The 15,732-nt window shown below is 34.0% G+C and overlaps 1 protein-coding gene across 1 annotated transcript in view; it reads left to right on the top strand.

Annotated features, from left to right (window-relative positions):
- LOC150079912 (uncharacterized) overlaps positions 1-15,732 on the top strand; it is a 66,993-nt gene that overhangs the window by 31,087 nt on the left and 20,174 nt on the right. Inside the window, exons 3-5 of the mRNA XM_090383589.1 lie at positions 578-672; positions 5,180-5,346; positions 11,547-11,647. Coding sequence (XP_090239715.1) covers positions 578-672; positions 5,180-5,346; positions 11,547-11,647 — 363 coding nt within the window. The remainder of the gene's footprint in view (positions 1-577; positions 673-5,179; positions 5,347-11,546; positions 11,648-15,732) is intronic.

The raw sequence follows: 15,732 nt of genomic DNA, 5'->3' as shown, positions 1-15,732 counted from the left end.
GTTCATGCCAATGTTAAAGGTCGTTAATGTTGGCATAAACAATTTGATTAAATGAGACAAATACCTCAATTGTTTTTGTAAATATTTTCAAAAATAGCATATATGTAGTAGTTTCATATGTATATTTTCAAGTTTTTCAATAAAGATGTCTGCTTGCTATAACCATATTTCAGGTTAACCCTTATATACAGTTTTGGAGTTGATAAAAATAAAATTTTAAGTAACAATTGAAAGAATATTTTTTATATCGCATTTGAGTTTTCATTTCATTTAGAACATAGTGTTAATCCTTATTGCATATGTATTTATTTTATTTTTATTATTTTTTAATATATTTTTAGTATTTACTTTCATTCTTCAAACCATGCTCAGTAAGTACTTAATACCTTTTCATGTTTAGCATTTTCATAAATTATATATATCATATATATATATTATATTCAAGTGGTTTGTAAGCTATTATTCTTATTGTAATTGTTCTCAAATACTTGCTTCCAATGTTATTTGCTTCCATTGACTTTCATGTCAAATGTGACATATGAAAGTCAATGTTCATACTTATCTCAATAATTTTCAGGAACATCCCAGAAATCTTATTCCTGAATTACTTAGACAGTTCTACAATCTAGGTTGGGTAACAGGAACTGGTGGAGGAATTAGTATTAAATTTGGGTAAGTGTTTTATTATTATTAACCTATTTCATATTTGTTATTTGAATTGACATTGTAAAATTAATTTACTACTAATATGCCAATATCCATAAGCGTATTACTAAGTAATATAGACCCATAAGAAGGCTCATATATACTAATATATAAATATAACACTAATATACAAATTAGTGTCTATGTTAAAACATATAAAATATATTTTTTGTCTCTGTAATCTGGCGACATTTTCCATGTTTTTTTCCGCTTTCTTTGACCATAAAATATTGCTCAATATTACACACTGTTGTCAAGAATAAAGAGAAGGGAAATTATGATGCCATTGTTTGGATTCTGTTTGGTGGAACCACTTGGTGACTAACAATTAGAAACGCTAAACGGGAACTGTTCAGAGGAGTAATTCAAGATGCTACCGATTGTTTCGCATCTTTAAAGCATTACTGTTCCAGGTCTAGACCAAAGTGGATGACTACTGAGCTGATGAAGACTGTAACAGAAAAGAAAGTTGTATGGATTAATATAAATTTTCAGAAAACACAATGCTGTGACAAGTATAAAGTAGTCTGTTAATTGCAGTGTAGGAAGTGCTAAGGCAGACTTTGAAAGACTTTTGCAGAGGGGGTGAAGGGCAATAGTAAAAAAATTTTTGCATATGTGAATGTTAGAAGAAAGGGACTGGGCCATTGATGAGCAAAGGGGGGGGGATAAACAACATCCCCCTCTTCATATATATAAATGCAAAGAAGAGAAGAACAAACCAGATTGGACCCTTATGTAATGGACGTGGGATAGTATTAGGTACCCCAGCTGAAGTTGAAGATGAACTCAACAGTTACTTTGCATCGATATTTACAGAAGAAAATTTACGTCAATGAGAAATTATGGGAGTGAAGTTGAAAAAAAATGTAATTAATGATGTTGAAATTTCACATGTTTATTTAATAAAAAAAACCTCTCAAGCCTACAGGCCAGTAAGGTCCTGAGGTTGATGGCATATACCTTATGATCTTAAGGGAGGCAGCAAGTGAATGCATTGAATCACTAAGGCTAATTATGCGAGCATCACTGGACTCAGGAGTGATTCCTTTGGATTGGCAAAGTGCCAATGTATCTCCAATACATAAGGGTGGTTCTAAGAGTGAAGTGAGAAATTACCAGCCACAATGATCAAAGTTGGAATTCAGGATCATTTAGATAAAAATGGAATTCTGAAGGATACTCAGCATGGTTTTGTAAAGGGAAAATCATGTTTAATTAATCTGGTTAGCTATTTTGACAGGGTCACTCAAGAGCTAGACTTTGGGAAGAATTTCGACATTGTTTATTTGGATTTCAACAATGCATTTGACTCAGTCCCACGTGACTGGTTACTTTATAAGGTGGAACAGGTTGGAATCACAGGGAAAATCCTTAGATGGATGGCTTCAGGGCAGGAGGCAGAGGGTTGTGATAAATGGTTATTCCTCAGATTGGGTTGATGTAAGAAGTGGGTTCCCCAAGGATCAGTATTAGAACCACTGTTGTTTTTGATTTTCATAAATGACATCGATGAAGGGATAGAGGGCGTGATGTCTAAATTTGCAGATGATGTAAAGATTGGTAGAGCAGTTAATGATCGTCGCCAGCAGAGCTTCTTCAGAATGACCTAGATAGACTTCAGGGATGGTCAGAAAAGTGGCAGCTATGCTTTAATCCAGCAAAGTGTAAGGTGTTGCATCTGAGGAACAGTAACCCCAAAATAACTTATACACTTGGCGGAGTTGAACTAAAGCCGGTAGTGGAGGAAAGGGACTTGGGTGTTACAATACGATCAGACTTTAAGTTCTCTGAGCATTGTAGACAGGTTGCAAGGAAGGCCCATGGTGTCCTATCAATGATGTATTGAACAATTGCTAGTAGAGATAAGGATGTCATAATCCCATTGTATAAGACTATTGTTTGACCACACTTGGAATACTCCGTTCAGGTATGGAGACTGCACCTAAAGAAAGACATTGTTCTTCTTGAAAGGGTCCAGAGACAGGTAACTCGCCTGGTGAGATCGGCAAAAGGGCATCCATATGAGGAAAGACTTCGAATATGTGGGTTGCAGAGCTTGGAAACTCTAGTCATCTTAGAGGAGACTTGACTGAGGTGTTTAAGGCTCTGAGAGGCATAAGCAAAATGAATGAGGATGAAATGTTCACGGTTATAAATGATTCTAGAACTAGGGTAAATAATTTCAAGTTATGGGGGGGAGGGTGTTTAGACTGGATTGCAGGACGTTTTATTTTAGAAAGTTATAAATTACTGGAATAAGTTACCTACATGGGTGGTAGAGGCTTGACAGTTTGGAGAATTCAAAGGTCAGCTGGATAATTACTTACTGGAGGAAGAGGGAAATGCTTAGGTTGTCCATTTCCTTTTCTCTAATGTATTAATTATTATTATTTTTATTTTTTTATTCATATTATTATTTTATTTTATTTATTTTTTTGTTATTTTATTATTATTTTTTTTTATTGTTATTTATTATTGTTATTATTTATTTTTAATTTTTGGTTGGTGCAGCATAAGCCATAGGCTTCCTTGCACCATGTGGCCATTGCTAACACTAATACTAAAATACTAAAAACTGGACACAAAGGATAATTCTGATACACTATGTTTAGACTTTATTAAACTTTTGATAGTCTTCCGTGTGAATACCTTTTGCATATTGGAACAATGTGCCATTAGTGCAAAGTCATTGTGGTGGATAAAGGCTAATTTGAGTAATGAGACAAAGGATAGTTATGAATAGTTATTGCTCTGACTGGACCAGTGTCTTGAGTAGAGCACCACTGGGTTCATTAGAGTTCTCTTGTTTGTTATATTTGTTAATGACATTGACAGAGTAACTAATCTATTAATTGAAATCAGCAATGGCTTTTATATCATTTTATGAGACTTGTCTCTTTTTTAACCATAAAATTTGATGTATTAGAAAGGTAAATTTATAGATAAAAATAAAACTAGAAAAATTTAAAAGAAACTTATTGATTCTTCAGGAAAACTGCATTGTTATTAGTAAATTTGAGAAAATAATGCTTCTCTGCATTATGTAATGTAGATGTAGTTTAGATTAACAAAATGTAAGTTTTTCTGAAAAAATCTGAGAGAAACTCAAATTTCATTATTCACATCTTTTTTTTTTTTTTAAATCATCTCATAATGAATGTGGCACCAGCATTTCTTTTTATGTTACAAATTTGTACAGGCATGAGACAATGGATCATATTAGCAGTACAGGTAGTTCTTGACTTTGAGTTAATTCGTTCCTAGCATGCACTTGTAAAGTGAAAACTCGTAAAGCAGGAATTTATTTCCCATAGACATAAGGTTAAAATTAGGGGTTATGTTCTCAACGATGAAATTATTTATCTAATTAGTTTATGTTTAAACTATGATTGATTTATTGAAAGAAATGAAAATGTAGCCTGTAAAATCAAGCAAGTTATAATAATAGAGAAATTATTTACAACTTACAAATGTTAAAGAATGTTTATTCTTCATCATCATTGACTAAATGCACACTCGTTGATCACTCATTATTGGCTCGGCACTCGTTGGTTTGTTGAACGAGGAGTTGTCTTCTTCAGAAATATTTCAAGAGGCGTTTGTTTCCAAGATAATCTTCTCTTTTAATTATAAATTTTACAATTGCATGCATAAGCCTTTTTTAATAGCACACACAAGTTGCAACTAACACGATTCGCATGGAGTAACAAGTTTATGAAGCTTTAAAAAAAAGGAATGAAGAGAAGATTCTGAAAATTTATTTGTTTTTTATACGATTGAAGATTTCAGTAAAGGGAAAACTATTTCACCATAATAACTTTAAAAGACCACACAATTCCAGCTATCAGTATTTTCACAAATGCAAGAAGATCAAGTTTACTACCTGTTTATAATTGCTTGCAGTAACAGAAAAGCCCAATAAACTGGAAAGTGCAAATTGTTTTTATTGTTTTATGGTTGTGACCTCCAGAAATGTGCTTTAGAAAAATATCACAAAGGCATTTAAAATTGATTCTTATAATGGAACATATGATAACGAAAGTGTAGTGCATTTTAATGATTTGAATTGGTAACTAATACAATTTACAAACCATGCTCACAACCTTTTATATGGCCTTAAGGTCATGCTCATGACCTTAAAAATGACATTTTAGAGAGATAAATAGCTTAGTTATACAGCGAAAATTTCAACTTCCGAGATCTTGAAAAGAATTACCAAAAAACAATGTGTTATTGGGTTCACATTACGATATTTTAACGATACGATGGTGTCTCTGGAACTGGTTAATATAGTAAAGTGGGTACACTGTATTGTATAGCTATGCACATGGTTTGTAGTGCGGTATTTATGAATGTTTTAACATTCATTTTTTGCAATTAATGTTGCAATTAAAATGAATTGTGTTATTACTTTGATTGCTTGAATCCCCTCTAAAATATTAAGTAAATATATATAATTTTTTTTAATAAGGCATGAGATCTATATTGCTCCTTCTGGTGTCCAAAAAGAGAGAGTTCAGCCAGAGGATATGTTTGTTCAAGATATTGAAGAAAAATTTATTTGTGGTCCACCAGCCCACAAGAAATTAAAGAAGAGTGACTGCACTCCACTGTTTATGAATGCCTACACCTTAAGAGGTACTGAATAGTTTGAATGAAAAACCAGTTTCATTTTGTGTATACAAGCTAATATAGTCAGATGGTAATTATGTCCTTTTAGAGTTACAGACATTATGCAGTTCACTCTCATTATATGTAGGGGTTGCATTCTTGTAATATACATCAAATTTGCATAAAACATGAAACTTATAATAATAGGATTGCCTTTCCAAATATGCAAGATTTTGATCTTTCATATTAAATTAATTATTAATATACTTGGTACACTTTTCATATATATATTCACTAAACTGTTTAAAATCCAGTGCTCTTGGGAATTGAGAAGTGCTGCATTTTAGAGAAGTATACTTAGTGGTTGCCGCCTCCGTAGCCAAGTGGTCAGGAGCGGGAGTGCAGTAGTACACGCTCTTTGAGTAGACCGGGGTTCAAGCCCCTGACTGCTGAATACGGTCGATCTGCCAACCCGCACTGGTTGTTATTTGGTTTTTTTTTTTTTTTTTTTAGGAGCATTAGCAACTAAGGCCATATTGCTCCTGGGATATGCGCTGGTCATTCCCTGACCTTTCCGCATCCTCCGTATTTGGTGGTGACGGGCTCGAACCCTGGTTTAATCAAGAAGCGTGTGCTACACTCTGCTGCTTCTTCCCACCTGGCTATGGAGGCATCCCCGCACTGGACCAGCGTGGCAGATTATGGTCCATTTCCCTCAGCATGAATTGTTGAGGAGGCTTCCATCCTGCAGTGGGTTGATAATGGCTGCACTTTACTTTATTTTTTTTACTTACTTATTGGTTGAGCAGTTTTAGAGAAACCTGTTTCAATGAATATTAATCACAAACTTTGTTTGTGCTCTTCAGGTTCCAATTCTTCAAATGAGGAACTGATCCTCTTGGAAAATGTTTTTTCCCCTTCTTTAAACATAAATAGCAAAAAAAACCACAAGAGAAAAGACTTGCATGAACAGAGAACATCTTGTTTCTTCACATCTGCCTAATTTACTTGAAGCCATTGCACATGCCACTGATCATCAGTACACAGCAGCAACACAGTATCTACTGCTTCAGCTGCTGACAACCAGAAAGCTTAAACTAAAATTCATTCTAGTAAGCAGGTGGATTAATACAACCAGTAATGACCACTCCTGGTATGCTGTTACTGTATGTGTTCCCATTAACTTACATGATTCATTTATGCTGCATGAATTTGCCAGGACCCCACATTGTGGATCAGGCAGTTACATTCCCAGTACACCCAAGTACTATTGGTATATGCTTTGCTCTTTAAGTCTGTACACTTTTGTATTCTAATTTTTATTCATCATGAATTACTGGCGTATTCAAGGAGATTGGGGTACTCTTGCTATCTTATTTCTTCCCTCACTTCTCCTTTTTTAGCCTTGGCTTATTACTTACCCTCTATTAAGGCTCCTACCTTTCTCATGTTATGTATATAAATTGTGTATATATCTGTTTAGTCTACTACCTGTTGAGTGAGCTGTTATTCTTAATCACTAAATTTATGATCAATCTTTTTAATTGCCTTCTAGTCAAGATGCAGGCAAGGTGTCTGGAGCTTTAATCACTTGGCTACCCTGGCAGATTCTGTCAGTAAGCTGCTAAATTTTGAAAAATTATTGCATTTTTATTACATTTTCTTACTCAGGCTGGCTTATTGGCCTATTATTGGTCCTGCTGTTACTTGCAAGTAGCAATCAGAAACAGAGCTTTTGCTGATTAATGTTTGATGGTGCTAGCGCTTGAAAAAATACCATTCAATGTTATGCATACCATAATCTGATCTAATGTTTAATCATTTATTCTATGATCAGTTGTTAAATTTGCCATTCTTCATTTATATGCCCTTACTTTATATCTTAACTGTTTGTTCAAAATTTGTTTAAATTATATATATATAATAAATTAATAAATAAATCTGCAATCATTGTCAATCCACTGCAGGATGGAGGTCTCCTCAACAAGTCATATTGAGGGAATGGACCATAATCTGCCATGCTCACCCAGTGGAGATTGTAGTTGGGGGCTTGAACCCCAGTCTACTCAAAGAGCATATGCTACTGCACTCCCACTCTTTGGCTACACAAGGCCTGTTAGAAAAGTAATGAGATTAAATTAATAAAAATGTTTATTTTGAATTTTATGCAGAATAACAATGGTTGCCCTCAAAATAATTTCCTTCTGCAACTAATTTCCTTCTGCAACTACACAATGTCTCCAACTGCATTTCCAGTCATTAAAGCAAGACTGGTAGTCTTCATCAGCTCCTTTATTGTGTCAGTCAATGCCTTTTGAATTGTCTCTATCAACTCATAATGATTTCCTTTTAATTTCTTTTTCAGTTTTTGGAACAAAAGGTAATCACATGAAGTGAGGTCTGATGAATACGGTGGTTGTGAGAGGACTAGAATGCTCTTCTGTGCCAGAAATTCTGTAATGGAGAAGGCAGAATGGGATGGCACATTGTCATGGTGAAGGATCCAAGTGATCTCTGGTCACATACAAAGGATTCTTTTCCACATTTGCTTGAAAATTTCTCTGTAGTAATTTTGGTTCGTTGTTTGTCCCCATGGCAGAAACCCTGTGAATATGATGCCTTAATAAAAAAAAACATGCAATCATCATTTTCACTTTGATTTGATCATTTGAGTTTTCTTAATATATGTGGTGATGTTTCGTGTGCCACTCCTCATTTTGGCATTTGGTTTCTGGATAATACTGCAAAAAACCAGCTTTTGTTACCAGTAACAACTCATTTCAACATGTCTGGATCAATTTCTAACCTTTCTAGCAAATCAAGACATGTTCATGCAATTTTGTTTTCGTTCATCACTCAAAACCCACGGAACCATTTTTGCGCACACATTTTGCACAGGTAAAAAAATTCTTTACTTAAAATTTTGTGAACAGCATCTCAATTTAAATTCAGTTTGTCAGATATCATTCTGTTAACTTTCAGTCTTGATGAATTAATGCTCTCACTCTTTGGACATTATTGTTAGTCTGAGTGGTTGCTGGCTATCTGGAACGTGTCTCATCATCCATTGTTTTACGTCCGTCTGAAAATAATGATGTTATTTTTCAGAGAGGATATATAATACCTCTGGAAAATAATACCATAAATTTGAAATTAATAAATCTTAATAATGAATGGGAATGGGTCTTATTTAAGGTGACCCGCTGGAGAAGTTTTTGGGAAGCTGGATTGTCTGTACTGGAAGACAGATGATGTAGGTAAAAGTGGAGGTGACTCCACAGGAACTGCTAAACCTCAACAAGTTCCTGTGAATCATCTTCACAGGAACTCTGCATATAACAGACTGAAGTTAAGACTTAGATGAAATAAAAACTGAAGCGGAGGATAAATATTGCTTACCCGAGAATCTCTTAGAAACCTGAGTTTGTCTTCAACTTATGATTATAGACCTTGAAGTATCTCAGGAGCATTTTCATTCTCATTGGCACCTTGGAATTCTCATGAAGTCTGTATTATGTTCATTAAAGAGAACCATGGTGCTGTTAGTCGACTTGAAAGCCCAAGACCTTTATTGTGAAGGCTCTCCCATGGGCTTAGTTTTTCAACACTGACTCCTGACCTGAAGAAGCAGGATTCCACTGGAAATCTTTGAAGTTTGGCATGATCTCCAGCCAAAAGTGAAGGCAAGGATGTAATAAAAGCTGAAATGGAGAATGATGGACTTCTCAGTGGCATTTCAATCTCCCTTTGCACTTTAGAATTCTGATGATGCGTGTTCATTGAAGAAAACCATGGTATTGTCAGCCAATTTAAAAACCTGAGACTGTTGTGAGTGTTCCCACAGGCACAGACAAACTTGACTCCTATCTGAAGGAACATAAGAGAGGAACTAAGTCATCCTCAGCTGCTCAGGGCTTGAGTCAATTTCCTCTCTGATGTGTTCCTTCAGATCCAGGTCTTAATTACTTATATTCTTCCAGTTTCCTTTGACTTCATTACAAATCCAGCCTGCTGAGGTACATTGACAATAGTTCATTACATTACAAATGTGTTCTTCGACTTCATTACAAATCCAGCCTACTGGGGCACATTGACAATAGTTTCCTCTGTTGTTGGTAATGTTCTCCATTGTAAAACCACTTACATTTACAGCCTCAAATCAGAGTTTTTCTTTGCACTATTTATACAATGTGCAGTGCATTCCTCCAAAGCATCACGTATGAAAAACTGCATTGTTTGGATAGTATGTATCATAGCTGTAATGAAACCACCCCATGTTACAAGATGCCTGGTAACAAAAATGGATTTAGTTTGCATGCTGGGCATCCAGCTATCGAGCATGCACTTTCAGGAATGTTATTTCAACATTTGAATGTATGAGGGTAGACTGAAAATTAATTCCGCTTAGTTGGCACTAAGTGGCACTGCAAGCTCCAACTTGTATCTCTGTATAGCTAATAGTTAGCATATGTACAGTAGTGGTTTTCCATTTACACTGTTTTAATGGACCCAACTTTGAACATGTGGTGCACTTACTGAGGTTCTGACTGTCAAAATTGAAATTTTGGAAAAAAGGGACCATAGTCAATTCATCCTGGTAAGTTGATACATTGGACAAGTTCAAAGAAAGATTTAAACAAGTTAAGTTTGGCAGTATAGCAGTGTTGTTTCAACATGACAGTATTGCTATCTCACTGCAGTTATGCGTGCCTCCGTAGCCAGGTGGTAAGGAGCAGTAGTGCGTATCACATGCTTCTTGATTAGACCGGGGTTCGAGCCCATCACCACCAAATACGGAAGATGCGGAAAGGTCAGGGAATGACCACCGCATATCCCCGAGCAATATGGCCTTAGTTGCTAATGCTCCTAAAAACCAAAACAACAACAACTGCAGTTATGCAACATTGGTAAGTTAGTTAGTTAGTTAGTTATTTGGTTTTTAGGAGCATTAGCAACTAAGGCCATATTGCTCCGGGATATGCGGTGGTCATTCCCTGACCTTTCCACATCCTCCGTATTTGGTGGTGATGGGCTCGAACCCCGGTCTAATCAAGAAGCATGTGCTATACACTGCTGCTCCTTCCCACCTGGCTACGGAGGCGCCTCAACAACATTGGTAAGAATTTTGTTGCTGGGATTTTGAAGTTGTTCCAACTCATAATTGAAATCTAGCTCACCAACTGCTTATAACTGAAACTTTATTAAAATAATAAAATAAAATAAAATAAGACCAGATAGAATTTTATAAAAATATACAAATAAACTACACTGGTGATTGCATGATTAAAAGCGATAAAATGTTAGGTAAAAATAAAATATGAAATTGCACTATGCTCTTATGATAATGTGCTGCAAGCCATGATCCTGCTGTTATTTAAGGATGTACACAGTGACAGTTAAGTCTTATTAAGGTCACCTCTAAAAACTACGGTTGTTTTTATTGCTTTTAATTTCATATAGTGTAATTTCATATTTTATTTTTATAAAATTCTATCTGGTCTTATTTTATTTTATTATTATTTTAATAAAGTTTCAGTTATAAATGGTTAGTATGTTGCATTGCAATTATTATGAGTCAGAACTTTCCCAACCCCAGAGGCCTAATTGAAGTTGTTCCATATCTTCCCTATAGTTTAGATGTGGTTCTAAGTTAGCAGACATGACCGATGAAGATGTTCAAGAAGCCATAAAGAGATGGTGGGCATCAACAGAAAGAATTTTATTTGAATGACATACAAAAACTAAATACAAAAACTAACTGTATCAAGTTAAGTGGAACATAACATTAATTTTTTTTTATATACAAGTACTTTTTATTACTTTGATTTACTCTTCGAAATTCTTATTATTCCTTCGAAAGTTAATAAGAGACATTACTTTTTAGTCCATCCTTGTAAATATATAGCAACAACATCCAAGATGTTCACCTGGAACCATGAAATATTGAAATTTTTAGTCAAAATGCCATTTTTGCGAAGTTCTTTGTAGAAACATTTCTGCATCCAGAGGGATGGACATATTTTAAGAGCTGAAAAATATACAGAAGTTTTGGAGATTGACTAGGTAAAAACCTGTTTTGTTTCAGTATAAGGATTTCTTGTTTTGTGCATTTTTACTTTTTTACTTATTTAATATGAAAAGTTAAAGTTTTAGAATTAAGAAAGTCCTGTAAATAACAAGAAGACATACCATAACAAAAAATTGAATTTTGGTATTGTTCTTTGTAGGAGCAGGAGCAGTTATTCATTCTCATTCAAAGAATGCTGTTTTAGCAACATTAGTTTATGAAGGGAGAGAGTTTAGAATCACTCATCAAGAAATGATCAAGGTAAGTCATAAAGGAAATTATGATATATAGAGTTACTTAATATTATGACTAGTTTATAGTAATTTATCTGTATAACTCATTTTCCTTGGTTTTTCCTCATTTGCGGTATTAAAGAGCTCTAAGTGAAAAATAATTCATTGTAAACACCAATTATAAGGATGTGGTCTTTACAGCATGCTTTGATCTTTCATGTTGCAGTATCATTTCAGTGAGTTTTTCTGATGTTGTACTACAAAAACAGTGTTTTTCTCCCTCATTGGAGAGTGGTTGGGTATCCCATAAATAAATAGCATTGTATTAGTATTATTAAGGCTAAATTAAGGATAGACCTGAAGACAGAAGTAGAAGATATAAAGAAATCGATCTCATTTATCTCAGATTCCTTTGACAGAATACAAAAAAGCATAAGCAAACTACAGGACGCCAACACAGCAATCAGTAAAAGAATTGCGGAGCTGGAAGCCTCATTCAAGCAAAATGAGGAAAATTCCAACTTGCTTAACATAAGGATAGACTCGATGGAGCAGCAGTTGTTAGCGAATAACGTAGAAATTGTAGGATTAACTGGATTAACAGGCCAAGATCTAGAGCTTGTTATACATCAGCTAGGACTTGCATTGAAACTACAGAACAACAAAGAAATAGAACACTATTACATACCAAACAGTAAGAAAACAAAAGACAAGCCAACACTAATTGTGAAGTTTTCAAACCATGTGGCAAAGGAAAAATGGATGAGAAAGGCAAAGGAGATCCGACTAACAGCAAAGCACATATATCAGAACAATAGCAATAGCCCAATCTACATAAATGACCACTTAACAGCCCACCTCAAGCAATTGTTTTGGGAAACAAAACAACTAACAAGAACTCACAGTTACAAATTTTTATGGCTAAAACATGGCAAAATTTATGGGAAGAAGAATGAATCTTCAAGAGCCATTAGAATTCAGAGTTCAAAGGATTTGCAGTTTATAAAATAGACTCTTTTATTGTGAATAATTGAAATTTCCAGAAATCTAGATTTAAGTTAAAATTAAGACATCAGGTATGCTTTTTGAGGAATCACAGATTTACAATTCACCTTTACATTTTATAAATAATCAAAATATTCAAGCTCTTATAATTGATAAAAAACAGTTCTTTATGGTAACTCTAAATATCAGGTCACTAAGAAAAAATTGGTTTAACTTCTTGCAATATATAAATCCAATGAAAGAATTTATCTCTTGTATAGTTTTAACGGAGGTTAACATAAAAAGTGAGGAAATTTCCAATTATAACATACAAGGTTATGATAAGGTCTATATATTGAGAGAGTTGAGAAGGGGTGGAGGAATAATAATATACTATAGAACATGCTTTAGGGCAATACAGGTTTACCACTTAACTCAGTCTTGTGAAAACTGCTGTGTCAAATTATTAGAGGAAGACCCAGAAAACACATTCATGATTTGTGCTTTTTACAGGCCACCATCAGATTCAATAAACAGCTTCCTAATAGAATTAGAAAACATTATTTTGCAATGGGACGACATGCAAACAGATAAGACCATACTAGTAGGAGATTTTAATATTAATTTACTAGCCGATGGAACTGATAATGTGATACCCAGATACTCTGCAATCTTAAACAATTATGGATTTGAACGTACCTTAATTGGAATAACTAGACAACAAAGGATCGAGGATAATAGAACAGTCAGCTCTTGTTTGGACCACCTAATTACAAATATCAAGTTGAAGTATGCTAATTCCTACATACTATTAAATCAACTTTCAGATCACAGAACATGTATACTAATAGTAGATATGTATTCAAAACAACACCCATGTGAAGAAAAAAAATTAACAAATGCTATGAAGAAAAATTATTTATCAACAGGGAAACTGAAACAGAACATAGGAAACTTGTTAATACAAGAGCAAGCATCATACACAACAAATGTAAATGTTTTTTCAAATAAGATAATACAAATTATAAACAATTCGAGGTTTAATACCGAGAGAAAAGTTAATCACACAGCCAACAACACAAACACTGGGAGTAGCAGGATTAAGCTTAGGAAACCTTGGATGACTAAAGAAATAGAAGAACTAATGGTACAAAGGGAAAAATATTACAGGCAGTATAGAAATTGTCCATCAAAGAAAGAACATTATCACAATTATAAAACACTCAGAAATAAAGTGACAGGTATGATAAAAAAGCAAAAAAACACTTATTACAATCATCTTTTCATGGATAAGCAGATAACACAAAAGGATAAATGGAGCATTATAAATAACATGTTAAGTACAAGGAAGAAAAAGTCAAGGGGAAACCAAATTAAAACACTAGTAGAACAGATTTCTGGTGCAAACAAACAATATGAGGCTGCAAATAGGTTTGCCAAAGCTGTATTAGATCTCAACAGATATTTAATACATTATTGCCAAAATTTCTTTACTCAACAAGATAGGCTTCCTCAGATAATGAACTCTTGTGTAGTCTTAGCTCCACATTATACTGAGATTCTTAAAATTATAGAACAATTAAAGAACAAGAAATCTTACGGACTGGACTGTATTACAGTAACCGAAGTAAAGAGAAACAAAGAACAGTTCTCTGTTCTCTTGGTAGAGCTAATAGCACGGATGTTAGAGTTGGGAAGCTATCCTACAAACTTACTGTCATTTAAGATAATTCCTATATATAAAAAGGGACCACCAGATGACTTTTGCAACTACAGACCAATAACAATACAGTCAGTTTTAAATAAGATAATAGAAAATTATATATTTTCCCATATAAGCAAATATTTACATCAATATGGACTGTTAAACAACTCTCTATTCTCATATCAGAAGGGCAAGAGCACACAGACATTATTAGAGAACTTAGTAGACTCTCTAAACTTACATTTAAACAACAATAACTTCATATTGATTTTATTTATAGATTTAACCAAAGCATATGACCTAACTGATATCCCAATATTGCAACAGAAATTACTGAAATATGGAATAAGGGGAAGACTCAATCAACTACTAGCAAATTATTTAACCAAGAGAAAAATAACAGTAGAAGTAGAAAATACAAAGGGGAAATCTTATAATGTAAAGAGAGGAGTACCTCAGGGCACTCATGCTGGGCCAATCATGTTCAACATCTGTATAAATGACATATTCGAAGTAATTAAGAACTCCTTTATAAAAATTTATGCAGATGATATAATCTTATATACAATAGGAAAGGACCTAACAAAAATGGCGAATGATTTACAACAGGATGCAATACATTTACAATCTTGGCTGCACGATAATAAATTAGCACTCAGCTTTGAAAAAACTAAATTTTTGGTAATAAGGCCTCCTCATCAAACCTTGGACATTCAACCCTCTATCAAATTGCACAAACATGATTGCCTACATGAACAGAATTTCCAGAATTGCGAATGTCTAACTGTGGAAGAAGTCTCAAATCATTGTTACCTTGGGTTATGGATTGACTACAGTCTAAGTTGGATAATGCATATAACAAACTTGTACAAAAAAATGAGATTTTATGTGTACTTTTTCTACTACATTAATAATAAGTTAAATCTTAGAACAAAAGTAACCTTATATTATGCATTAGTGGATTCCCAACTCAATTATTTAGTAAATATATGGGCACGAGCAAATAAAACAGAAATAAGGGCAATAGACAACTTAATGAATAGGATTCTGAAACTTTTAATGGGGACAGACTCTTGGAATGACCTGAATAAGAGAAGGCAATTTTTGTTGAAACATAAAATATTGTATCCAGTTCAAAAAGAAGTTAAATCTATTCTTAAAAAATCTTAACACTATTTTTGAAGAGTCGAATCTGCAAAGAAATGTCTCACATAATTTAAGGAACCCAAAAGCAATTACTTTGCCTCACCCTAGGATACTAAATAGATTTGGAGATAGGCACACAATGAATGTAATAAACAACTTGTTGCCTAGCATTGATTTCAGGCTCAGGAGAAGGTATCCCATCTCCAAATTAAAATTCCTAATAAGAAAATTCTTGATACTCAATGACACAGTAGATTAGAATTGATATGCAGATAAAC

Source organism: Mastigoproctus giganteus, chromosome 10 (genome assembly GCF_048544385.1).
Source record: "Mastigoproctus giganteus isolate SK-2022 chromosome 10, ASM4854438v1, whole genome shotgun sequence".
Classification (NCBI taxonomy): Eukaryota; Metazoa; Arthropoda; class Arachnida; order Uropygi; family Thelyphonidae; genus Mastigoproctus; species Mastigoproctus giganteus.
Note: the sequence above shows the minus strand (reverse complement) of the source record. Positions and strands in the feature narration are given on the sequence as shown.